The 27,990-nt window shown below is 45.0% G+C and overlaps 1 protein-coding gene across 12 annotated transcripts in view; it reads left to right on the top strand.

The window, feature by feature from the left end:
- The window catches only part of ccdc73 (coiled-coil domain containing 73), a 254,155-nt gene that overhangs the window by 118,842 nt on the left and 107,323 nt on the right, over positions 1-27,990 (top strand). For 11 of the 12 annotated variants that reach the window (XR_011596610.1, XR_011596609.1, XM_070899541.1 and 8 more), the window contains one exon: positions 19,707-19,786. The exons of the other annotated variant lie outside the window; for it this stretch is intronic. Coding sequence is in view for 9 of the 11 variants with exons in the window: in XM_070899541.1 (XP_070755642.1) it covers positions 19,707-19,786 (80 nt within the window). In the remaining 2 variants the exon portion in view is untranslated. The remainder of the gene's footprint in view (positions 1-19,706; positions 19,787-27,990) is intronic. 12 annotated transcript variants of the gene reach the window in all.

The raw sequence follows: 27,990 nt of genomic DNA, 5'->3' as shown, positions 1-27,990 counted from the left end.
GGAGTCCCCTGCGGTCATCTCCCTCCAAAACAGATATACCGTTTTGGATACTGTTGGGGGAGATGACTTACCAGGTTCATGGCACCATGGGTGGCTCTGCTGCACAGAAGGGCAGGAAAAAGAGTGGGAGAGCTATAGTGATAGGAGACTCTATTGTAAAGGGAATAGATAGGAGTTTCTGCGGCTGCAACCGAGACTCCAGGATGGTATGTTGCCTCCCTGGTGCAAGGGTCAAGGATGTCTCGGAGAGGCTGCAGAGCATTCTGGAGAGGGAGGGTGAACAGCCAGTTGTCGTGGTACATGTAGGTACCAACGATATAGGTAAGAAGCGGGAAGAGGTCCTACAAGCTGAATTTAGGGAGCTAGGAGTTAAATTAAAAAGTAGAACCTCAAAGGTAGTAATCTCTGGATTGCTACCAGTGCCACGTGCCAATCAGAGTAGAGGGAGCAGGATAGTTAGAATAAATACGTGGCTTGAGCAGTGGTGCAAGAGGGAGGGATTCAAATTCCTGGGACATTGGAACCAGTTCTGGGGGAAGCGGGACGTGTACAAAAGGGACAGTCTGCACTTGGGTAGGACTGGAACTGATGTCCCAGGGGTAACATTTGCTAATGCAGTTCGGGAATGTTTAAACTAATATGGCAGGGGGATGGGAACCAAGCAGCGAGACAGGGCGAAGTAATATGGAGTCAGAAACAGATGATAGAAAGGTAAAAAGCAATAATGGAAAGCCGAGTAAACAAAGGCAAGAAACAAAAAGGGCCACACTACATCATAATTCTAAAAGGACAAAGGGTGTTAAAAAAACAAGCCTGAAGGCTTTGTGTCTTAATGCAAGGAGTATCCGCAATAAGGTGGATGAATTAACTGTGCAAATAGATGTAAACAGATATGATGTGATTGGGATTACAGAGACGTGGCTCCAGGATGATCAGGGCTGGGAACTCAACATCCAAGGATATTCAACATTCAGGAAGGATAGAATAAAAGGAAAAGGAGGTGGGGTAGCTTTGCTGGTTAAAGAGGAGATTAATGCAATAGTTAGGAAGGACATTAGCTTGGATGATGTGGAATCTATATGGGTAGAGCTGCAGAACACCAAAGGGCAAAAAACGTTAGTGGGAGTTGTGTACAGACCTCCAAACAGTAGTAGTGATGTTGGGGAGGGCATCAAACAGGAAATTAGGGGTGCATGCAAGAAAGGTACAGCAGTTATCATGGGTGACTTTAATATGCATATAAATATTGGGCTAACCAAACTGGAAGCAATACGGTGGAGGAGGATTTCCTGGAGTGCATAAGGGATGGTTTTCTAGATCAATATGTCGAGGAACCAACTAGGGGGGAGGCCATCTTAGACTGGGTGTTGTGTAATGAGAGAGTCCCCTTGTTGTGCGAGTCCCCTTGGGGAAGAGTGACCATAATATGGTGGAATTCTACATTAGGATGGAGAATGAAATAGTTAATTCAGAGACCATAGTCCAGAACTTAAAGAAGGGTAACTTTGAAAGGTATGAGGCGTGAATTGGCGAGGATAAATTGGCGAATGATACTTAAGGGGTGGACAGTGGATGGGCAATGGCAGACATTTAGAGACCGCATGGATGAACTACAACAATTGTACATCCCTGTCTGGCATAAAAATAAAAAAGGGAAGGTGGCTCAACCGTGGCTATCAAGGGAAATCAGGGATAGTATTAAAGCCAAGGAAGGGGCATACAAATTGGCCAGAAATAGCAGCGAACCCTGGGACTGGGAGAAATTTAGAACTCAGCAGAGGAAGACAAAGGGTTTGATTAGGGCAGGGAAAATGGAGTACGAGAAGAAGCTTGCAGGGAACATTAAGATGGACTGCAAAAGCTTCTATAGATATGTAAAGAGAAAAAGGTTAGTAAAGACAAACGTAGGTCCCCTGCAGTCAGAATCAGGGGAAGTCATAACTGGGAACAAAGAAATGGCAGACCAATTGAACAAGTACTTTGGTCCGGTATTCACTAAGGAGGATACAAACAACCTTCCGGATATAAAAGGGGTCAGAGGGTCTAGTAAGAAGGAGGAACTGAGGGAAATCCTTATTAGTCGGGAAATTATGTTGGGGAAGTTGATGGGATTGAAGGCCGATATATCCCCATGGCCTTATGGACTGCATCCCAGAGTACTTAAAGAGGTGGCCTTGGAAATAGCGAATGCATTGACAGTCATTTTCCAACATTCCATCGCTTCTGGATCAGTTCCTATGGAGTGGAGGGTAGACAATTTAACCCCACTTTTTAAAAAAGGAGGGAGAGAGAAAACAGGGAATTACAGACCGGTCAGCCTGACATCAGTAATGGGTAAAATGATGGAATCAATTATTAAGGATGTCATAGCAGCGCATTTGGAAAGAGGTGACATGATAGATCCAAGTCAGCATGGATTTGTGAAAGGGAAATCATGCTTGACAAATCTTCTGGAATTTTTTGAGGATGTTTCCAGTAAAGTGGACAAGGGATAACCAGTTGATGTGGTGTATGTGGTGTATTTGGACTTTCAGAAGGCTTTCGACAAGGTCCCACACAAGAGATTAATGTGCAAAGTGAAAGCACATGGGATTGGGGGTAGTGTGCTGATGTGGATTGAGAACTGGTTGTTAGACAGGAAGCAAAGAGTAGGAGTAAATGAGTACTTTTCAGAATGGCAGGCAGTGACTAGTGGGGTACCGCAAGGTTCTGTGCTGGGGCCCCAGCTGTTTACATTGTACATTAATGATTTAGACGAGGGGATTAAGTGTAGTATCTCCAAATTTGCGGATGACACTAAGTTAGGTGGCAGTGTGAGCTGTGAGGAGGATGCTATGAGGCTGCAGAGTGACTTGGATAGGTTAGGTGAGTGGGCAAATGCATGGTAGATGAAGTATAATGTGGATAAATGTGAGGTTATCCACTTTGGTGGTAAAAACAGAGAGACATAATCTGAATGGTGACAGATTCGGAAAAGGGGAGGTGCAACGAGACCTGGGTGTCATGGTACATCAGTCATTGAAGGTTGGCATACAGGTACAGCAGGCGGTTAAGAAAGCAAATGGCATGTTGGCCTTCATAGCGAGGGGATTTAAGTACAGGGGCAGGGAGGCGTTACTACAGTTGTACAGGGCCTTGGTGAGGTCACACCTGGAGTATTGTGTACAGTTTTGATCTCCTAACTTGAGGAAGGACATTCTTGCTATTGAGGGAGTGCAGCGAAGGTTCACCAGACTGATTCCCGGGACGGCGGGACTGACATATCAAGGAAGACTGGATCAACTGGGCTTGTATTCACTGGAGTTCAGAAGAATGAGAGGGGATCTCGTAGAAACGTTTAAAATTCTGATGGGTTTAGAAGGAAGAATGTTCCCAATGTTGGGGAAGTCCAGAACCAGGGGTCACAGTCTAAGGATAAGGGGTAAGCCATTTAGGACCAAGATGAGGAGAAACCTCTTCACCCAGAGTGGTGAACCTGTGGAATTCTCTACCACAGGAAGTTATTGAGGCCAATTCACTAAATATATTCAAAAAGGAGTTAGATGTAGTCCTTACTACTAGGGGGATCAAGGGGTATGGCGAGAAAGCAGGAATGGGGTACTGAAGTTGCATGTTCAGCCATGAACTCATTGAATGACGGTGCAGGCTCTAAGGGCCGTATAGCGTACTCCTGCACCTATTTTCTATGTTTCTATGATTGCCGATACTGTTACGGCCAAGGAGGGTAACAGAGTGTTTATCGTTGAGTTCAAGAATGGGCAGACATGCAGGAAACATGTCGATCAGGTAAAGCTGCGGCACACGGATGAACCGGAACAGTATGAGGAAGACACAATCCAGTGACCAACCAACCTACCCTCAGTCATCAAAGGACTCCGCTGTCATCAATGAATCTGGACTTTCAATCCCTGATGTGGTTATTGCCGCTCCCATCAGATCGGCTACCCAGTCATAACAGATTCAGAATGCTCGCCCAAGGCTGGAGTTGAACTGAGACGTTCAATTCAGTAACGGAAAGCCCGGACCGTCTCAATTTGTAAAAAGACCGTTACTAATATCTTAAAGGCGGATATTGTCACGTAGGTATGCTTGGGTTTACTAGCCACCAGGTGGCGCCACTGTCGGAGGTCATTGGATTGTGCGCATATGTGTGCGGCCCAGGTATAAAAGGCCAGCCATCCTGTAATGTAATCACTTTGGGCCCTAATAAAGTAGAGCCAGGTTTGTATCTGTTCGGAGTTTATGGTATTCAGTCTATTGAGTTATTGCATACAAAACACCTTCTTCACCACTTTATCCACCTGGCCTGCTACTTTCAGGGATCTGTGGATAAGCACTCCAAGGTCCCTTTGTTCACTCCACTATTAAGTGGCCCACCGTTTAATGTATATGCCCTTTCCTTATTAGCCCTCCCACAGTGCATCACCTCACACTTCTCTGAATTAAATTCCATTTGCCATTGCTCAGCCCACCTGACCAGTAGATTGATATCCTTCTGCAGCCCATGACTTTCCTCTTCATTATCAACCACACAGCCAATTTTAGTGTCGTCTGCAAACTTCTTAATCATACTCCCTATATTCAAATCTAAATTGTTGATATATACCACAAAAAGCAAGGGACCCAGTACTGAGCCCTGCGGAACCCCACTGGAAACATCCTTCCAGTCACAAAAACATCCATCAATCATTACCTTTTGCTTCCTACCTCCAAGCCAATTTTGGATCCAGCTTGCCACTTTGCCCTGTATCATGGGATTTAACCTTCATGACCAGTCTACCATGTGGTCCTTATCAAAAGCCTAGCTAAAGTCCATATATACTACATCATTCGCACTACCCTCATCGACCCTCCTGGTTAACTCCTCAAAAAATTCAATCAGGTTAGTCAAACATGATCTTCCCTTAACAAATCCATGCTGACTACCCCTAATTAATCCCTGCCTTTCCAAATGCAGATTTATCCTGTCTTTCAGGATTTTTTCCAATAATTTTCCCACCACTGAGTTTAGGCTGACAGGCTTGTAAGTACTCGGCCTATCCCTTTCTCCCTTCTTAAACAAGGGTATTACATTTGCAGTCCTCCAATCCTCCAGCACTATGCCCAGATCCAAAGAGGACTGGAAAATGATGTTCAAGGCCTCTGCTATTTCCTCTTTCACTTGAGGGAAAAAAATTCACCCAGAGGGTGGTGGGGGTCTGGAGCTCACTGCCTGAAAGAGTGGTAGAGGCAGAAACCCTTACCATATTTAGAAAGTACTTGGATGTGCACTTAAAGAGCCGTGACCTACAGTGCTACGGACTAGTGCTGGAAGGTGGGATTAGGCTAGGTAGCTCTTTTTCGACTGGCATGGACATGGTGGGCCGAATGGCCTCCTGTGTTGTAATTTTTTGTGATTCTATCAATTTGGTCACAACACCAGAGACGGATTAGACCGTTAAACAGCTACAGAGAATTTGGAAAATGTTACGAAGGAGCGATTTTGCTCCATGTGCTGAATTTAATATAAACAGATGGGTTGACACCAGCATTAAAATTGCATGTGATTGTGTGAAGTGCTTATTCGCTGTGCAGCACCTGCAGCAATTTCTAGCTGATAGTATTTTAATATCTTATCCTGATATTTTAGAATGCTCGGTGCGTACACAGCGCATGTCCAGAATCATATTTTTCTGTGTTTACCCTTTTAAACAGTGGATTTAACAACTCCCAACTATTAATGCTCCGCTCTGTAGCTATGAAAATAAACTTGATGTTTATCCTTGTGATTATAGTATTATGATGTTGAATTCCAAATTTATGTCTAAAAGTGGATATTACTGTTCTCTGTTTTGTGTATGTTTGTCTTACTAGGATGACCTTAGAAGTGTTTCCAAGGTTTATCCCTGGAACAACCAGCATGGAAATACAGAATCAGATCCCATGTTTGACGCTGCGTTGGTTCATAGTGAAAAGAAATTTGGTTGATTTCCAGTGATAAGCAAGAGTTTGGTTTCTGACCATTTCTAGAAATTGCTTATGTTGCCAGTGTGGAAGATGTATGGTTTGTTTGGATACAGTAAATATTTAAAATTTTCTGTTTACAGAATAAGTATCTGCACTCATGCTGTGATAATGCTGCCCAAAATAGTACCCTGGACATTTAAAGAAAAGATGACGCAGTGAAGCAAATTATTTTTACACCTTTGTAGCATTAATAGAATTTAGTGTCGCAGTTTAGATTGTGCTGACATTTCAAAGAATCAGCCACTCGTGACACCTGCAAATCTCTCAAAATCTATGTCATTGACACATATGGGGGCGATTTTAACCCTACTTGCTCAGCAGAAATCTGGCAACTGGGCAGTTAAATTCGCCCTGGCTCTTGTCCGAAAGCCGCCATGATCGCAACAGCTGTAATTTTAACCTGCTCTCCTGAGCAGGCAGCAAGGACACGTGCCTGGAGCTAACAGAGTCCTTCTTTACATAGGAATGTTGCGGCCCAGTGACATCACTGAGATCCAACTATAATTGTAACTCAGGCCTGAGTGGGGAATCCACCTGGAGTTAAAATTGGGGCCTAATTTGTTCCAAATGAGCCGAGTAAGTGACTGCATCATGAAAATAGAATGGAAAAACAGGCAATAGGACATACAATAGCAGAGACTAAGGAGGAAGAACATTATGATTTCTTAGCTGGTGGGATGATGGGAATGCCATGCAAAGGAAGGGGACAGCTATTGGTTGTATAATGTTAGATACGTGTTGTGAAGCTTTGTTTTATTATCTTTAGGGAGAGGGGATAGTTCAGAGATGAACTTCATCAAGAAATTAAATGGGCTGTGTCTATGGGCCCAAATTTGGCCAGTACAGATTTCTGGCGCACTCACCAGAGGTGCGCCACTTTTGTAGAACTCCAAGCACGGCAATAATTTTCGGGTTGAGTTTGGCCGCTCTCCAGCCTCTCCTCCATGGTGGCATAGTGTGGCAACTGTATTCAGGGGCGGAGCCAGGTCCCAGCTCTGAAAACAGTGCCGGGACCTCTGCATATGCGCGCTAGAGTTGCGTGCATGCGCAGTAGCTCCTAGCCCCCAGAATCTGAGAGTGTGTGATGCAGGCTGTGTGGGAGGGGCCGACGCTCGCCGTCCCTATCCCGGGCCGAGTGGCCTGTCGCACAGGCCGGCCGCTGCCTTCCCGCGCTGAGGGTTACAAGAGACAGGTTGGTGGTTGGGGGGGGGGGGGGGGGAGGGGAAGAGTTTTGATCCGGTGGGTGGGGGCAGGCGGGGGGTGGGTGGGGAGAGAAAAGAATCTTCAAAGATTTTCCAGTACTTTAATATCTAGCTATCTTTACTAAAAATATATTCAGTTTAATCAGGCTGATAGCACCTACACACTGTCCAGTCTTGCTGCTTGGGATTTAAAAAAAAAAACTAGCATTCCTATCATAACACTATAATTTGGAGGCTACCTGCGCTGATCTCTTAATTCACCGCAGGGTTTTTCAGAACATACGGAAGTGGCCACTTACTCTGGCCTAACTTAGTTTGGAGTAAGTTTTAACTGGCTAAACTTGCTTAAATGGCCAAAACAGGCGTAAGTGGCTGGTAACGCCCCTTCTTGAAAAAAAAACTGAACTTAAAAAAAAAATCTAACTAACTGGAGCAACTTAAATGGGGAAAATTGCGATTTTTAAGTTACTCAAAAAAAATCTAGTTGCTCCAAAAATAACGGAGCAACTCCTGGGGAAACTTGGGCCCATATGAGAGTGAATTATACCTGGTCCATTGAAGAAACGGTTTTGATGGATGAATTGCTTTTTCCTGTTCCATGTTTTCTTCATATTTTCAATCACATTTAGTCTGGGCCTTATTTTCATATTAGTCAGTGGAATGAAAATTGACATCATTCAAATACAGAATAATCAAAGAAATTCCAATCACCGGCCTGGATTATGATGACGTCCAATCCAGTCGCCTTCTTCACTGCAGTCGCCCTCCTGCACCAGCTCGCGCTGCTCCCTGGAATGGTATACTCCTTTTAAGGCCCTGACCTGCCGCAGATGTTTCTCGCAGGTTGGGGTCGTATCAGATTGGAGCGTGGGCAGGTACAGTAGGAGCGGCGAGGTCGGGACGAAGGAGCGGCGAGAGATTATGGAGCGATGTGATCGGGGCCCAGAAGAGGCGAGGGCTCAGGGGCAGCATGGGCCAGCCCACACTGCGATATGTGTGCACACTTGGTCCGTGCAGCAGAGCTGGTCTCCAGTCATCTTGGTTAATCCTTGCCACTGGACCAAGACCTAGCTCTGTCAAGCCCGTGTGGTGGCTGGTGTGCAACGGCCACCACACGTTAATAAAAATCCACGCACAGGCATCTTTCAACCTTAAATGTATAGTTTGGGACCTGGAATGTTAAGTCCTTCATTGAAACATCTGTGAACTCATCCCTTTTTGGTGTGGAAGCAAGTCATCCTTGATACGAGGGACCACCGAAGAAGAAGAAGAAGAAGTTAACCCTGCTTGGGGATATATCAATTATCAGTAAGGAAGATGTGCTTTATGTGCTACAAACTTACTCCGCACTACTTCTTAGAAAATGCACATTTGCTGAATGGATACGTGTGCAAGAAGCACATGGCGAAATAAAATGGTGCTGTTGCAGCTGGTTGTAGGCAGGGTGCCCTCCATATAGCTAAGGTAACGTCGTCAGGATAAGTAAAGAAAGAGCCAAATCAAACTGAACAATAAAAAAATGATTACACTTCTATGGAGGACAGTAAGCAGTCACCATTCAGTCCACTTCAGTTGTGAACCAAGCTTTGAGGAAAAAAAGCTTGTTGCGCATGTATACGTTCAAAACCTACACTTGTCTGAACTGATGAATAGTACTGAAGAAATAATCAAAGAATAAATGTGGCAAACTGAAAAATACATATCTTTTGTTGCAACAACTTATTCTGTGTGGGGAAAATCATAATTGACATGAAATTATAGGGCAGAATGTGATCATTTTGAGCATCTCATTACTTGCAAGTTCTGCCAATAATTTCTTCATTCCTTTATGTCTACACTGTCAGCTGTTCATTCTATCTGAGGCATTCAGGACTCATTTACTCATTTACAGAGTCACTGGACCTGCAGACAAAGAGAAATGAAGTTGAGACTTTTTAGCCCTACAACCCTCCAAGGCCTCTTTGCGCATCCCCAAATTTTAATGGCCGCCAGCATTAGTGGCCCTGCCTTCAGCTGCCTAGGCCCTAAACCGCTCTGCCTCTCTACCTTTCTCTCCTTTTCAGACGTTCCTCAAAACCTACCTCTTTGACCAAGGTTTTGGTCATCTGCCCTAATATCTCCTTATGTGGCTCGGTGTAAAATTTTGTTTGATAAAGCTCCTATGAACACCTTGGGATGTTTTACTATGTTAAAGGTGCTATATAAATGCAAGTTGTTGTTGTTGGTTAGTGATTATATTCTTTCAATATTCATCAATCTATTATTTTTAATGTAGTATCAGCAAAGTGATTACCTAAAAGGTCCTTGTACAGGATATCTTTTCACTTAAAGAAAGAGGTTTCCCCTTGGTAGCCCTTTTTAAATATCTTAATTTAAAGAAAATTATTATTGTCATTTATATTCTCATGAATCTCAATTTTTTTGGATACTATTCTTAATCTCGAGTGTTGATGACATTATTGTTAGTAGCTGTAATTGACCCCAATCATGTGACACGGGGAACTATAGCATGGAAGGGGGCATTTAAGTTATCATGTTTATGCTGTCATTTTGCTAGAGCAGTCCAGAACAAATCCCACTGCCTTACACTCTTCTCATAGCTCTGTATCGTCATCTGCTTAAAATGTTTACTCTTCACTTGAAAGGTGCCTCAACTGTTGTCTGTAGCAACGCATTCCATGCTTTAACAGCTCTGTGCGTAAAGAGGTTTCTCCCAACCCCTCGCTCCCTCTCTTACTGACCACTTTAACTGATGGCCTCTTGCCACTGACTCCCGAACCAGAGGAAATACCTGCAGTCTTTCCCTATTACTCTATCAAAACTCTTAATTTTTTTAAACCTTAATTAAATTATCTCTTAGCCTTTTCTGCTCCAGTGGGAATAGTCGCAGTATCTCAAGTCTCTCCTCATAACAAAGACCATGCAGTGATTCTATCATTTGTAACAACCTAGGACTTTTATTGCAAATTAGTAATCTGTACTTACAAACTCAACAAGTGTCTGAAGGTCCTTTCAGTATTGTGTGTAGGGGATGTTGTTACCTTTATGAAGATCAGGTTGAGGAATGGGTTAGTATAATCAAATAGTGTTGTTCCCTGGATGCAATTTAGATAGTTGTGGAAAAAAATTATCCGTGCCAGTTATAATGGGCTCCATTTCCCCCAATGCCATTTTTTGGCGCATTGCCAGAGTTACGCCTTTTTTTGGCCCCAACTACTCCCAAAAAAATAAGTAGCAAGTTTCCCCGTTCTATTTTTTAAATTGGCGCCGCGCAGCCTATCCTGTAGCTTCGGGGTTGGAGCTTAATATCTGCATCGAAAAAATGATGCCCCTCCCTTCTGCGCATGCATGAAAAAAAAAAAGTTTTTGACGTGATTGCTATGGGCACGCATGCTCAGTACAGCTCTCGGTCTGCATTTGGCCATTTTTAAAGAGCCAGTTGTATGCGAGAACTTTAATTCTCATTGGAAAAATCAGAGCTGCAATACAAGATGCAATGTGACTCAAGGACCAAGAATTTCTTACAGGATGAAGTGGAGGCACTAGTTAATGTAATTGAGGCCAGATTGAACGAGCTGGACACCAGCAGAGGTCACGCAAAAGTTTCACCAAAGAAATGAAGAAACGCTAGAACCAACTTGCAGAAGATTACCGTGACCCATCCTGAGGTCTGGAGGCCAGTGCAAAAAGAAGTGGCAGGACCTTGGTCAAGTAATTGGTGTAAGTAATATTTTCATTTATTCAACGGAATTGTAATTGTAAATATGACCAGCTGTATATGTCCCTCCCAGCAGAAAGACACACTCCCTAAAAAGTTATATTTTCATCTTTGCAGAGGAAGGTGGCAGACAACAAAAGGGAAAGAACTCGAACAGGAGAAGGCTCAGCAAATCTGCACCCACTGACACCCTTGGAAGACAGGGTTGCTGCTTTGATGGGTCCTGCCTGGAGAAAAGTAACCACCACTGCACAAGCTGGGCCCACACTCGAGGGAGAGGGTAAGTCCTGCAAATTCCACAGTCTGGCTTCCCTAAATGTTAAGTACTGCGTGGGCTAGCCATGCTTCGGTTCATGGGGATGTCTCCGTCAGCTACGCTTCGGTTGATGCAATGTGCTATCATTCATCGTGGTCCTTCAAATGAGCCTGTTGAGTGAGCCTACTCATGCCACCCACCCTTCCCCCTCCTCTGCTGCTAACCATTTGTCTGTTCTGTTTATATTTTGCAGAACTTGAGGCCAACCTTGACTATGCAGAAGAAGATTCAGACGCGGACGAGCCTGAAGAGGAGAACATCTTCCAATCCCACCTTCCCGACCAAGAGCATGGGGGTGAGGGGGGAGGTGATGGATGAAGCTCCCACTGTTATACTCACTTTGGTGGAGGTGCCGTTCATTGAGGTGCCAGCCCCTTTCTTGAGTGCTACGATTGTTGCTGGGACGTTTCATGGTTTCCCACAGTCCGAGGCTGGGGATTCCAGTAGGGTGCAGCGAAGCATACTCGGGGCCCCACCGTCTGAGGCTGTTGATCCCAATGGGATGCAGCGAGCCACACCGAGGGTGAGGAGGGGAAGGTGACCTCGACAGTGCTCTCCTGAGGTGCAGGATCTAACAGACGCGGTTCAGATGATGGCAATGAGTGCGGAGAGCATTGACCTTACGTGATCACTCCTGGACACCATCAGTGGGCTGGGTGACAAGATATCGGGAATTTCGAGATAGTAACAACACTCTCACGAGAAATGGGAACACTGTCCGGGAACATGAGGGAGGGAATGCCTCAAGCAATGGATACAATGTCGGTGTACATGAGGGAGGGAATGTTGCAGGTAGCTGATACGCTGTTGGGGCACATGAGGGAGGGAATGTTGCAGGTAGTTGATACACTTGCTCAACATGAGGGAGGGCATGTCACAGGTAGCTGAGACACTGTCGGCTAACATGAGAGAGGGAATGTTGCAGGTAGTTGACACATTATCACGGCATATGAGGGAGGGAATGTTGAAGTTAGCTGCTGCAATAAGGGAACAAGCCCAGACACCATGCCCATTGACAGAATCAACTGCCACTCCCACTCCAATCCCCAGACCAGCCTCTGAAGAGGCCCAGACCGGGCCTTCCACATTACCGCTTGCCTACCCCCATCAAGAAATGCGCATTACCCGAGATGTTCGAAAGAATAAGCTTGGAGTTATGTATGTGAACATTATCAATGTGTAAGACTTGCCACAAGGGGGCGCACCTGTGGAAGACCCAAGGGTCACCTGCACACCCTGGGCAAGCAGGTATAAAAGGCAGTCTACCATGCTGCCTCCTCACTCAGGAGTTACAATAAAGAGACCAAGGTCACACAGTTTGAGCTTAAGATATACAGTCTTGTGGCATTATTCTAAATGTAACAATTGACAACGAGTAACAGATTACGAACTTTCACGCAGTTATGGCTGCCGTTGGTATTGTTGAGAATTTGTTGAGGGTGATGATTGGGAAGCCTTCGTTGAGTGTCTTGACCAGTACTTGTGGCCAACGAGCTGGAAAAGGAAGAAACCACGATCAAGCGCAGGGCAATTCTCCTCACTGTTTGCGGGTCCATGATATATGGCCTCATCAAAAATCTGCTAGCACTGACGAAACCAATAGATAAGACATATGCAGAGTTATGTACGCTGGTTCAGGAACACCTCAAGCCGAAGGAGAGCATCTTGATGGCCAGGTATCGCTTTTATACGCACCACCGCTCCGAGGGCCAGGACGTGGCGAGCTATGTCGCCGACCTAAGACGCCTTGCGGGACCGTGCGTATTTGCTGGATTTTTAGGGGAAGTGTTGCGTGACTTTTTCGTGCTTGGAATCGGCCACGAGGTCATTCTTCGCAAATTGCTATCTGCAGAATCCCTAGATCTGAGCAAATCACGATAGCCCAAGCTTTTATGTCCACAAACGATAACACTATAAACAGATATCATTGATGCATCGTAACTCCCCGGCAAGTACTGTGCATAAAATAACACCTTCAGCAGACAGAACTGTACATGGCAGGACCTACATGCCCGCAGAGGCCAGACCTAGGATGACTCAGAGTCTGCAGTGGGGCGTGAATGCGAATCCATTAACACCATGTTGGCGCTGCGGGGGTAATCATCGAGCTCATCAATGTCGATTCAAGCATTATGTGTGCAAGGGCTATGGAACAATGGGGCACCTCCAGCGAATGTGCAAACGTGCTGCGACTCACCAAGTGGCAGAGTCGGCAGAAGACGACCGATCCGTTGCGGATCGCGCTGAATGAGTAAGAGAGACAACTTGACCCGAGGCTGAAGAGGAAGTGTATGGGGTACACACCTTCACCACCAAAAGCCCTCCGATAATGTTAAAAGTTAAATTAAATGGCATTTCATTTTCCGTGGAATTGGACAGGGGCGAGTCAGTCAATTATGAGCCAGAAGGCTTTTGAGAAACTGGGGCAACAAGGCACAAAGGCCAAAACTAAGTCCGATCCACACCAAGCTGCGCACTTACACCAAAGAGCTCATACCAGTCACTGGCAGTGCAGCAATAAAGGTATCGGACTATGGAGCTGTGCATGATTTACCACTATGGATTGTACCAGGCGATGGCCCAATGCTGTTCAGCAGAAGCTGGCTAGAAAAGATCCGATGGAACTGGGACGACATCAAAGCACTGTCTTCGGAGGATGGCGCCTCGTACGTCCAAGTGCTGAACAAATTTGCGTTGTTATTCGAGCCAGGCATCGGCAACTTCACAGGTGCCAAAGTGCAGATTTATCTAGTCCCTGATGCAGGACCCGTTCATCACAAGGCCCGAGCAGTTCCATACATGATGCGAAAGAAAGTTGAGATCAAGCTGGATAGACTACAATGAGAGAGGATCATAGATCATATTGCCAGTTGAGTTCAACGAGTAGGCCAGTCCAATTGTTCCGGTGTTGAAGAGCGATGGGACGGTCAGAATCTGCGGGGACTACAAGGTAACGATCAACCGAGTCTCATTGCAGGACCAGTACCCACTACCCAAAGCAGATGACCTTTTTGCAACGCTAGCAGGGGGGAAGTCATTCACCAAGCTGGATCTAACCTCTGCTTCCATGACACAGAAGCTGGCTGAACCTTCGAAAAAATTGACGTGCATTAACACGCACAGAGGACTGTTCATATATCACAGATGCCCCTTTGGGATTCGTTTGGCAGCGGCCGTCTTCCAGAGGAACATGGAGAGTCTGCTGAAATCGGTTCCGCACAACGTGGTGTTACAAGACGACATCTTGATCACTGGCCATAACACCACCGAACACTTGCACAACCTGGAAGAGGTTCTCAAGCGACTGGACAGAGTGGGACTCAGATTGAAACGCTCCAAGTGTGTTTTCTTGGCACCAGAGGTCGAATTTCTGGGGAGAAAGATTGCGCCGGACGGCATCAGACCCACGGACTCCAAGACGGAGGCTATCAAGAATGCACTCAGACCACAGAATGTGACGGAGCTGCATTCGTTCCTGGGACTCTTCAACTATTTTGTTAACTTTCTACTGGGGTTGAGCACTTTGCTGGAACCACTGCATTTATTGCTACGCAAGGGTGACGACTAGGTATTGGGGTAAAGCTCAGGAGACAGCCTTTAACAAGGCCAGAAACCTGCTATGTTCTAACAAGTTACTTGTATTGTATGACCCGTGTAAATGTTTAGTACTAGTTTGTGATGCATCTTAGTACAGGGTTGGTTGTGTGTTACAGCAGGCCAATGGGTCAGGCAAAGTTCAACCAGAAGCTTATCTAAGGCTGAAAGAGCCTACAGTATGGTTGAAAAAGAAGCATTAGCATGCGTATACAGGGTTAATAAAATACACCAATACCTATTTGGGCTCCGGTTCGAGCTCGAAATCGACCACAAGCCGCTCATTTCGTTGTTCTCAGAAAGCAAAGATGGGCACTAACGTTATCTGCGTATGATTGTGTAATCTGCCACAGAGCAGGCACTGAGAACTGTGTGGATGCTCTGTCGGCTACCATTGCCCACCACCGGGGTGGAAATGGCGCAACCTGCAGACTTGCTCCTTGTAATGGATGCTTTTGAGAGTGGGGGGTCACCTGTCACGGCTCGCCAGATCAGGACCTGGACTAGCCAGGACCCGGTGCTATCACTAGTAAAAAGCTGTGTCCTCAATGGGAGCTGGTCGGCGGTCCCAGTGGAAATGCAAGCCGAAATTAAGCCGTTCCACCGACGCAAGGACGAAATGTCCATCCATTCGGATTGCCTCCTTTGGGGGAATCGTGTAATTTTGCCCCCAAAAAGTAGGGAAACATTTATATGCGACCTTCACAGTACCCACCCAGGCATAGACATGATGAAGGCTATCGCCAGGTCGCACGTTTAGTGGCCTGACATTGACTCAGAATTAGTCATGCGTACACCAATGCAACCCTTGCTCACAGTTGAGCAATGCATCAAGGTAGGAAGGGAGGCCCCACTGAGTCTGTGGTCATGGCCCTCCAAAACGTGATCAAGGGTCCACGTAGATTTCGCTGGCCCCTTTCTAGAAAAGATGTTCCTAGTAGCAGTGGATGCTTACTCTAAATGGATTGAATGTATAATAATGTCGTCCTGTACGTCCAATGCCATCATTGAAAGCCTCCGGGTCATATTCGCCACCCATGGTTTGCCCAACATCCTTGTTAGTGACAATGGACCATGCTTCACCGGCTCAGAAATCAACGAGTTCATGACCCGCAACGGCATCAAGCATGTCGGGTCTGCGCTGTTTAAGCCCGCATCCAATGGTCAAGCGGAACGGGCAGTCCAAACCATCAAGCAGAGCTTGAAATGTGTGACGGACGGATCCTTGCAGACCCGGCTATCTCGGATTCTGCTCAGCTACCGCACGCGACCCCACTCGCTTACCGGGTTCCCCCTGCAGAATTGCTAATAAAGAGAGCACTCAAAACCAGGCTTTCCTTAGTCCACCCGGATCTCAATGATCATGTAAAAACCCGGCGTCGCTGGCATAACATGTACCATGATTGCACGGCTGTATCACGCGACATTGAAGTTAATGACCCTGTGTTTGTTCTTAATTATGGCCATGGTCCCAAATGGGTTGCTGGCACTGTGTTAGCCAAGAAGGGGACTAGAGTATTTGTTGTCAAACTTTTGAACAGACAAACGTGCAGAAAGCACCTGGATCAGAACAAACTGCGGTTCATTGACAACCAAGAACAGTTTGAAGAGGACATTACCATCATTGATCCACCCACACACACCCAACCAGCAATCGACCTCGCAGCCAACCACGAGGATGAATCCACCATGCCCGACAGTCCGATCAGACCAGCCACAGCGCAGCGCAGCAATGATGCAACTGACTCACCCATTCCAGGACTTCAACTCAGGCGATCAACCCGGGAATGCAGAGCCCGGATTGCCTCAACTTGTAAATAACTTGTACATAAGACTTTGGGGGAGGGGGAATGATGTTATGTATGTGAACATTACTAGTGTGTAAGACTTGCCAACAGGGGACGCACACGAACAGAAAAGGCTTCCACTCGATAAATGCTCATCATGGCAGTTGATGCGAGATACCCTGGGAGCATCCATGATGCATTCAACTTACACGAGAGCGCTAATCTGCCATATTTCAGCAGCAGCCAGAAGGGCAGAGTTGGCTACTGGGAGACAAAGGATACGGCCTCGCCACCTGGCTTATAACGCCCCTACGCGTAACCCGGACAGAAGTGACGAGCAGCATAATAGAGACAACCATTTGCATCTTGAAACAGCCTTTCCGATGCCTGGACCATTCCGGAGGCTACTTGCAATACTCCCCTGAGGGTCACCTGCACACCCTGGGCAAGCAGGTATAAAAGGCAGTCTACCACGCTGCCTCCTCACTCTGGAGTGACCAAGGTCACAACAGTTTGAGCTTAAGATGTACAGTCTTGTGGAGTTATTCTAAATGTAACACTTAGTACCAACCCGAGAAATGCTGCGCCACCGCCTGTGGGCAGGGGTGGAGTCAAAAAGACCAAGCGCAGCAGGCGGTCTTAGAATAAGGTGAAGGAGAGATGGGTGCAGCCTTTTTTTGCTGCTGATGATGGTCTTATTATTGTTGTAACTGTTCTTAAATTAGTTTTTTCTAAGTTATATAAATTTACAAGTTTAAAAGTTTGTAAGTGATCTTAAAGTTTTTAAGTGATCTTAGAGTTTGTAAGTTTTCAAGTGATCTTAACTGAAAACTTTAAAGTTTGATACAAGAATTTTTTTATTAAAGTTAAGTGCAAACAAATATTAAACTTTTAAATCAAATATATTTTAAATTATAACTGAATCATTTCCATTATTTGTTCCATTATTAACACAACTTTTTGAAGTAAAGAATAATAATTTTCATTATTTGGTCCATTAACACAACACAACATTACGGAACAGGCCCAAACAGTAAACATGCTCCATTTGAAATAGTTGCCGCTGAGCCTTCAGGCAGCAAAGCATTCACGGATGAGCTGCTGGCGCAAGGCTCGAGCAATCGTTAAAGGGTCCGCCTTCCTCCGCCGTCGTGCTCCGTGTTCAGGTAGTTGCATGGCTTCCTCGTCCTCCTCCTCGTCATCTGCATCTTCCTCCTCATCATCAGTCACTCTCACCTCAGGTGGGTCTTCTACTACCAGCTGCTGCTGCCTCATATTGGCTAAACTTAGCCTGCAGCACACAACAGTGAACTAACCGACAATCTCAGGGGAGTATTGCAAGTAGCCTCCGGAATGGTCCAGGCATCGGAAAGGCTGTTTCAAGATGCAAATGGTCGTCTCTATTATGCTGCTCGTCACTTCTGTCCGGGTTACGCGTAGGGGCGTATTAAGCCAGGTGGCGAGGCCGTATCCTTTGTCTCCCAGTTGCCAACTCTGCCCTTCTGGCTGCTGCTGAAACATGGCAGATATAGCGCTCTTGTGTAAGTTGAACGCATCATGGGTGCTCCCAGGGTATCTCGCATCAACTGCCATGACGAGCATTTATCGAGTGGAAGCCTTTTCTGTTCGTGTACATTTCAGAGTCCAACAAATGTGCTCGCAAGGCAATGTGGGTACAATCAATGCAGCCCTGTACCTTTGGGAAACCAGCAATCCTGGAGAAGCCCACAGCCCTTTCACACATTGCCTGGCGAATGCATGTTGAGAAATGGAGCACACATCTCCAGTTGTGGCCTGGAATGATCCAGATGCATAGAATGAAACTGCGGCTATAACCTTCACTTCAACTGTCAGAGCAGTCCTCCTGATGCTTCTAGGTTGCAGGTCTGCTTTTACTAACTCACAGATCTCGGTTACAACTTCTTTGCGGAAACGCAGTCTTCGGACACAGTCTGTATCACTCAGGTGCAGATATGAACGGCTGACTTGATATACCCGACGTGGGAAAGGCCTCCTGCCCATCATCCTATGTGCTCTGAGGTTCCTCATGCGATGATATCGATTCAATTGTCTCCTCCACAGCACCATCAGGCAGAAGGCTTGCACGAGGTATGGCATTGTCAGTATTGTCCCCATGATTAAATTGTATCTTTGCAAGAAACTCAAAACGGCAGGCAGGACAAGCTTCTTTGTTGTCTCGGTCCCCAAGGTCGTCGCCCTAGTATGGACCACACCCAGGTCTGCGCATGCGCAATAGGCTTGCTTAGATCGGGAATCCCCCCGCCCGGGCTTAATTTGATGCATAGTGGCATAGTGTAAAGGTTCTCATTCCTTCAGTTCGGCTTCCACATCCCCAACCCCCGGGCTTCTTTTCAAGCCAAGCCCTGATCTCCTGTGTTCGGGCGAGGGACCGACTCTGCCAGCTGACGCTCCGACCCTCGATCCCGGTTTGGAGACATTCACTGGTGGCACGGCACTTAAAAAAAAAAAAAAAAATCCAAACTTGAAGAATTGCATGAAACTTCCATTCTCTGCATTTTCAGTTGGAAAAATTTAAGCTGGGTGATACATATTTATGTGTTCTTGACTCCCTCCAAAATGTCGCCTAAAAACAATGGTGTCTTTCTGTGTCGATTTCTTGATGTGCGCTGGTTTTTCTTAAATGCCCAGAAGAATTTTTGGGAGTGGTCACTTACTCTGTCCTAGGAGAAATGTAAGTTGGCCAAAGTTGCATAATTGTGAAAAACTGGCGCAGACATCAAGTTATGCTCCCTATGACGCAAAAAAAACTAACCTTAAAAAAATCGTAACTAACTGAGTTACTCTGGCGCACAATCTTTGGGGAAACTTGGATTTTTAAGTTTAGGCCAAAAAAACGGCGCAGATCACTGGGTAAAATTGACCCCATAGAAAGTATTTTTAATAAAGCCTTTTAAATGTTTAATGAACACATGTAATGAAAATAATGTACTTACAGATGAACTCTAGGTGCAGAATTATATTTAAAATTGGGGAAAACCTTTCAGATTAACTTGTAACATAAATATTTTTAAAGACATCTTTGTGTTTTATTTTTTTTACAGTGGAGGAAGCAACAAGGTTGAACAAAAAGCTAATAGCTGTGAATAAAAACCAGGAGAATGCCATACATGACCTGAACCAGGTAATTCAGAAACTACAAGGAAGGATCAATAATACTGCACCTTTGAACTCTTAGCGGGTAACAGATTAAAACATCAATTGGTTGCATTTAAATTGTATTTGCGGAAATTTCTTCTGTTTAATATTACTGAGGTTGGAAATGCATTCTTTTAGAATGTGGTTATGATTTCGCAAGCAATAGCCGACAGAGGAAATCTTCACAAGTGATTTACAATGTCTACACATAATGATTGAGGAATTTTTACCGCAGTGATAACATTCTTGAAGTAAGAGGTAGTGATAGAGTTACTCTTTGTTTTTGAGTTTAGGCAGTAGTGCAGCGACTGGAAAATTAAACTGCCATTCTGTACATTTCTTTCATGCAACTGTCTAAGAACTTTCCTCGTTTGCTGACGTTTTCTCTGCTATTTATTTCCTTCTCCTTAATTGCTTCGTGTCTCCTTGTTCACTGACCGAAATGGTTTTAATCGCTAGATCTCTCCTGGTACTGCTGTAAATTAGCCACTAGTTGGCATGCGAGAGTGACATGGATCTTGCTGTATGAGGAATTACTGTGGAGGAGCTGCATCCCTTCCACTTTGGCACAGTGTGTCAGTGTAGTAACACATCAAGCCACTAAATAGGATATATATATTATTGTTGCACAATAAACTGAGGGCTCAATGGATTCCAGCAACAACATGTAATGTAAAATAATAACCTAGATTTAATTGTTTACATTGCTTACGGTTGCTTTCATCATGATAGGCATTCCCTCGGAATCGAGGAAAATTTGCTTCTACTCTAAACATGAGTCCTTAGGTGGCTGAACAGTCCAATACGAGAACCACAGTCTGAGGGAAAGGGTGGGTGGGACTGGTTTGCCGCACGCTCTTCGCTTGATGGCGAGATTCAACACTGCCTTCAGTGCGTCAGTGCAGCCTTCAGCTGCCTGAGGAAAAGAGTGTTCAAAGATCAGGCCCTCAAATCTACCATCAAGCTCATGGTCTACAGGGCTTTAGTAATACCCGCCATCCTGTATGGCTCAGAGACATGGACCATGTACAGTAGACACCTCAAGTCGCTGGAGAAATACTACCAACGATGTCTCCGCAAGATCCTGCAAACGGTTGCTTTATGTATTGTAAGTGTCCTGTGAATCTGGTGTCGATATTTCATAATGGCATTTTCATAGAAATTGCTTTTAAGACGCTGGTTGCCGCTACATTGTCCAGTGTACAACAACGCAGGAATTTGCAGCTGAACTAAAAAGCCCTCAAAAACTGAAAATGCTGCAAAGGTGAAACAACAGTAGAAAATTTGGGAAACGCGCAGCATCTGTGGAGAGGGCAGACAAGTTAACATTTCGGCTGTAACACTTCATCAGAACTGAGAAGATGAAAAGTAGACAAGCGTTGAAATAGAATCAGAATGGGTGGGTGGGGAGGGCGAGGAAAAGGATACAGGAGAGGAAGAATCAGTGTAATGACCTGGAATCTGCAAAGTAGAAAAGCAGAAACTGGTTAGATGGCTGAGATGGTCAGATGATGGAAACAGGTGTGCTGGTTCCTCCGAAAAGGCGCGGGGTTCTTTGCGACTCTCATGGAAGGAAGGGAGGGGAGGCACGGTGCTAATGCCTCCACTCCCCTTTGATTGAAGTTTTCAAGATGTTAAGGGAACTGACAAGAAACTATTTCTGGTGGTTGGGGAAGTCTATGACTCAGGGTCATAGTCTAAAAGTTAGAGCCAGGTCTTTCAGGAGTGAAGTTGGGAAACACTTCTATACGCAAAGGGCAGTAGAAGTTTGGAACTCTCTTCTACAAACGGCAATTGATGCTGGGTCAATTATTAATTTTAAATCTGAGATTGATAGACCTTTGTTAACGAAAGGTATTAAGGGATATGGGGTAAAGGTAGGTATTTGGAATGAGATCGCAGATCAGCCATGATCTCATTGAATGGCGGAACAGGCTCAAGGAACTAAATGGTCTACTGTTCCTGCGTTCCTATAATGCAGTGCTAGGGAACCATTCACGTGGGAGCATTCAGGAAATCTCTTGATTTTCTATATGGCCTGTCTGCCTGGGATGGGAAGTAGCATTTAAAAAAAAGGAAACAAAGAGTGCGAATAGGTGAGTCAATGGAAGATAAATCAGATTTGAAATTGAAACAGGAGAATCTGCCGAAGCAGCATGTTTCTGTTAAGTGCCTTTATAACTTGGAGAAAATAAATTTAATGCTCATAGTCTGGTATTTTTCTGCTGATGTATGTTGCTGTAGGCACTTCTAGAATTAAGTTTGATGTCATTCAAAACTTAATCGCTCAGCTGTTTCCACCCAAACACTATTGCTGGGTTATCTGTTTTTAAAAAAAAATAGATTAAAACAGTCCTTCCAACAATGTTTTAAGAAACCATGGGCTAGAAATTCAGTTGGAGTGCTCCGAAGGCACTAATATTGCCCGGGCGCTAAATTTAGCAGCGGAAGATTTTTAGTGCCGGGCCCAGCAAAATTCAGTTTCAGCACCCTGAGAGTGGAGTGGAACATTAAGGGAAGTGTTCCACACCTCTTTTGGGGCGCTAGGCTGGGTCCGCAACTGAAGATCCTGCGCTAAAGAGCCGACTTCGTAGTGACCTTTGAGAGGCTTCCCTGCAAATAAAAAAGACTAAAATTCACAAAAAACATTCCCTATACATTACTCGCCCCAAATAGTTATATCGCAACAAAAAAATTCCAAAAATCAATCACACTTACCTGATGCAGTCGTGCCTTCCCTTAGCGCCCCGGTGCAGCTCTGCATGCCAGGCTTTCTCTGGTGAGGTCACTACGGGTGGCATGCAACGCTCCCAGCCGATACCCCTCAGCGCCGCGGGTAACTGCACACTGAAGTTGCCGAACACCGCTACTGTTGACACTCACTGGTTCTAACCCTTTAGCGCTCCTGTAACCCCCCCCCCCCTTGTGGGGGGCACAACTGAATTTTTAACTCGTTTTAATAACTTTGGACAAAACAGGATTTACTATATGGGACCAGTCTGTGACAAATTGCTATAATATGATTGGACCTAAAAATAACAACTAGAAACATTTTAATACATGAGGAGGCCATATGATCCGTCTTTCAAGCTGAATTTAGGCCCATTTTGAGACTAATTTTATACAGATCCTATTTTCCTGAATTGCACCCCCAAACCCTGCTTTAAATAATGAATCAGTACTTTTTTGAATGCTGTAACTGATTTAGCATTGGTTAACACTCGAAGCAAAGCATTCCACGTTCCAACAACTCTTTTTTGAAAACAATTTTCCTAATGTTTCTAACCGACACACACACACGGTTGACCAAATGGCCACCTCTTGTGCGGTATGATTATATAATCTCCTTTGTTTATCTTGTGATATTGGGCCTGAATTCGCGGCCCCTACGCGCACGTACGATTTGCGCACGCGCCAGTAAGGGCCACACAATTCCAGGTTTAGGCATGCACTGCACATGCGCCTAAACCTGTAACTTGTAATCTATCAAGACTTCTCTTGACATATCGTATGCATCCAGAGGAAAAGGAACACTATTTGCCCAACTCTTGCCCAGTGAATGCCCTTGAAATTTTTACGCCTGCTTTTACCAATGTAAGAGTTTTTAAAAAAAGAAAAATAAAATCTTAACACTCATTTATATATTAAAATCCCTATCCATTAAGGTAAGTTTATTTTTAGTCGTGCTAAAACATTTTTTTAATTCAAAAAAAAAAGTTAGATAAAATATTTAAATTGCATTTAATTAATTTTAAATATGTAATGTGTTTTTAAAATTTATTTTCAGTGTTTTTAGAGGTATTCCCTTGGCAGCTCCCTACATATGGAATCACCATAAGTATGAATGGGGATCCCCCTACTCTGATCCTAGTTGCATATGAAGCCCATGTGCTCCTGGGATATGGGGGCCCCCATTCTGGCCTTTGCATAGAGCCCCAGGACTGCAAGTCGCCGAACCTCCGGGAGCACCGGGTACTTCCGTAGAAATTATTGCGTCTGAGGCATCCGGCCGCGGGAAGCCTCCGACCGCAAATTCTGGACCAATAGCTTTGTGTCTTCGATTTATCTGCAATGGAAATAGTCCAACTGCGTTCATCTTGTCTAGTCCTTTTATAACTTATACTGCAAAATTACAGCTCAGTAAAGTGCATTTTTCTTCTTTACCCAATAAACGGCAGGGCATTTTACTGTGAAAGAGAAGAGTTACGAATTCTTTGGCCACTTGTGTATTCCAGCAGGCCTTCTATTCTGATCAAAGCCTGCCCAGTGTAGCGACAGTGAAATATTACTAGTTTTAAATTCAGCTAAACATCGGCGTTTGGATGTTGAGAGGTACCAATCACAGATAATAACATTGAAAAATAATGGAATTATTTTTGCTGTGAGGCTAAATAATTGCACTACTGGTCAATATTAATGCATCGTACTTATTCTTTATTAGTCTGTATTTTATAGTTGTGTCTGTTCACAATTATTTATTACTTCAGATTATTGTTAAATTCTGTTCTGCTATTTGATGATCTGCGGAGATGCGAAACTATCAACGCTGGAATCTAAATAGTTAGCTGACAATTTGCTATAATTATAGTCATATTTTTAAGTGACATAACAGCTATTTAATGATTCTGTCACTTGTTTAAAAAAATCCTGATTTACATCCTTTGCTCTGCGGAATATTTAGGTTTGATTGTTAACTCTAAATGGTGCTCATTTAAAAGCCTAGAAATGACTATTGGTGATATTAGCAGATGAAAGCTTAATGTGTTCATGTAACACCGCTATTCTAGCGGAGGCTTTAACCGATTTAAAATAAACTGGCTAATGCCTACTTCAAAATAACAGACAAAGGAAATCTCAAGTAAGCTCATTAAGAGTTTGAAACTATGAAATTGTGCAACCAATAAGTTAGTTATCCTGTATTCTGTAGAATATATAGATACAGAGTAGTCCAGGTCATACACATGTGACTCTGATGAGGTAAAATCGCATTCAGAAAACTATCCAGAGGATGTTTCCCCTGGCTGGGGAGTCAAGAACCAGGGGTCATAGTCTCAGAATAAGGGGTCGGCCATTTAGGACTGAGACGAGGAGAAATTTCTTCGCTCAGAGGGTGGTGAATCGTTGGAATTCTCTACCCCAGAGAGCTGTGGATGCTCAGTCGTATAATCAAGATAAAGATCGATAGTATTTTGAATATTAAAGAAAGAAAGACTTACATTTATATAGCGCCTTTCATGACCACCAGACGTCTCAAAGCGCTTTACAGCTAATGAAGTGCTTTTGGAGTATAGTTACTGTTGTAATGTGGGACCAAGGGATATGGGGACAGTGCAGGAAAGTGGAGTTGAAATAGAAAATTAGTCATGATCTTATTGAATAGCAGATCAGGCTCGAGGGGCCGAATGTCCTACTTCTGCTCCTAATTCTTATGTTCTTATATTTATATTTATCACAAAGAAAAATATGATCGCTGAAGTCAATTCTGTGAAAAGAAAAGTCACAGGTTGAAAAATTCCACTCACAGTAGTAAGTTCAAGTTCTCTGCCCTATTTCTCGTATCTTAACTTGTCGCTCAAAATCAATATTTTAAACATTAACCAGTTAACATTGCTTAACCAGAACACATTTTAGGGTTGAAGTTACTGTTGGCAATGCCATCTACGATTGCTTAACACCCTCATACTAAATCCTTCCTCTGTTATTTAATGGGGGCAATAACCTGTTTATTTCTATGGTGTTGTTAAAAACTGCATCACTTTGTACTGTTTGACTGTCAATGGAATGTATGTGCAAGACGACGATTGTCCAGACAGTTAAAAGCTCATCTTCCAAGAGCTGGATGGCACAGAAGGTTAGGCACTGCCCATTCACCATAACAACAACAACAACTTGTATTATATAGCACCTTTAACGTAGTGTTACATCCCAAGGTGCTACACAGGAGTATTATGAGATTTTAAAAATTGATACCGAGCCGGATAAGGAGAAATTACAGCAAGTGACCAAAAGCTTGGTCAAAGAGGTATGTTTTAAGGAGCGTCTTCAAGGAGGTAGAGAGTTGGAGAGGCTTATGGAGTGAATTCCAAAGCTTAGGGCCAAGGCAACAGAAGGCACGGCCCCAATGGTTGAGTGATTATAATCAGTGATGCTCATGATGGCAGAATTAGAGGAGCACAGACATCTCGGGGGGTTGGGGGGGGGGGGGTGTTGTGGGGCTGGAGGAGATTACAGAGGTTGTGATGTATGTAGCACTCAAATCACTGACTCTACACAGTCTGGTGTTGTAGTAACTGCTGTGACCTTAGTCCTTTATTGTGCAACTCCAGAGTGACTCTCAGGTGTGGTGGGCAGCCTTTTATACTCTGTCTTGCAGGTACTTCCAGGTCTCCCACCACAGTGCCCTCTGTGGCGCCCCATTGTAACCATACATTTAATGTACCTGGACAATACATAACATCTCACTGCCCCCCCAGTTCCAAAAGCCATTGCCGGTAACCTCGGCTTTGTTCGTCCTGGTTGATTTGTGAGTATGAGTCCATGACCATCCACTTCCCTCTTCTCCTCCATGTAGAGATAATGCTTGCGATCCGGTGCAAGCATGTGGTATTTGCAGTCCTTACATGGGTGAAGAAGTACACGAGCATAACCTCCAACAGAAAGCAGGTATACATAGACAGTGCATTTGTATGGTACATATAGATGCATTGAAGAATTACAACAAAAGGTTGCAGGTACACTGAACAGTTATTTAATCCCAGCTCCACTGGGTAAGGTACGGTGGCGGCATACAGCCCCTTTTTGCCCGAGGTAATGGGCTGCGCTGAGACAGGGTATCGCAACTAGTGCATTGCCTCTGTTCTCAGAAAGTAGTCGCCTTTGTGGCTCATCTGCCACCGCTGAACCATTGCATGAATCACATAAAATCGGCAATCTCATTAGTCCATTAGTCATGTTAGTCACAGATCCATTAACCCTTTTACTTGTATCTCGTGACCTTTTTGTAAATCACCCATCATTTTAAACACAGTAATCATTTCAGCATCAAAATATTAACCCACGTCATCATACAAATCACATTACTCATTAAGACTCACTCTTCCCTTACAAAAGTCTCTTTGTGGGGACCGCCAATGGTGTAGGCCCTTTTAAGTCTCCTGGGTACATTTCCCTTAAGACTCCATCTTGTTGTTCCCATGAGGCTTCGACTGGGCGCCGCCATTTTAGTTGCTCTGCTTGCCTTTCTCTGCAAACTTCTGCTGCCACGAGGCTCGCCACCATCTTGAGTATCCTGCTGCTGCCTACCAGTTCGCTCTCGACTCTCTCTCGGGACCCACCACACTTCGACCGCACCCGGGAGCCACAATGCACCAGCCCCCGCACCGCTGCATTCTCCGGAGCTGGCCTCTGCCTGCGGGCCGACGATGCCTGCTGGAGCAGCCCGTCGAAGCCCTTCTTTCTCCTCCAGTTTGGTCGACGCTGCTCTTTGGGAACACGGGAGACAGCGGTCTGTGGAGGAATGAAGTCTTCCCAGCTCCCATGGACCTCCCCCATCCACCTCCTGCCGAGTAGCGTCGGCCCATCGCCTGCAATAATCCACAAAGGTAAACCGTGCGACTCGCCCCCGTGAGATACCTGCACATCCACTCTGCCAAGAACAGGTATCAGTTCCTTGGTGTAGGTGCGCAGCTTCGCCATGACCGGGACCAGCTTGAGTCGTGCAGCTGGGTTGATCCACAGTTTATCAAAAGTTTCCTGACTCATCAGCGACTGACCCGATCCAGTGTCCACTTCCATATTCACTGGGACTCCGTTAATCTTGACTTCCAAAACCACTGGGGCCGAATCGTCGGTACAAGTATACAGTCCAAACGCATCATCTTCTTCTGCCTGCTCCTCGCTGGCTGGTGGATCATCTACCCTCTCCTCAGCCACACAGTGAGTCAGGTTTCTTTGCACATACGCTGAAGGTGGCCTTTCGTGTGGTAGGTATTGCAAGTATACTCCGCAAACCTGCACCGGTGAGCCCCATGGCTTCCTCCGCAGCGCCAGCATGGTGCTACTCGATTAGCCCCCCTCGGAGGACTCTGAGTTACAGGATCCCGAGGTCCGTGCTCTCTGCCCTAGGCAGAGCCACGTTCTGCAGTTTTGTCCGTGACGGGCGCTATCCTGTGGACAGTGCCTGCCGGGTTC

Source organism: Pristiophorus japonicus, chromosome 14 (genome assembly GCF_044704955.1).
Source record: "Pristiophorus japonicus isolate sPriJap1 chromosome 14, sPriJap1.hap1, whole genome shotgun sequence".
Taxonomy (NCBI): domain Eukaryota; kingdom Metazoa; phylum Chordata; class Chondrichthyes; family Pristiophoridae; genus Pristiophorus; species Pristiophorus japonicus.
The sequence above is the reverse complement of the archived record's forward strand: the minus strand, read 5'-3'. Positions and strand labels throughout refer to the sequence as shown.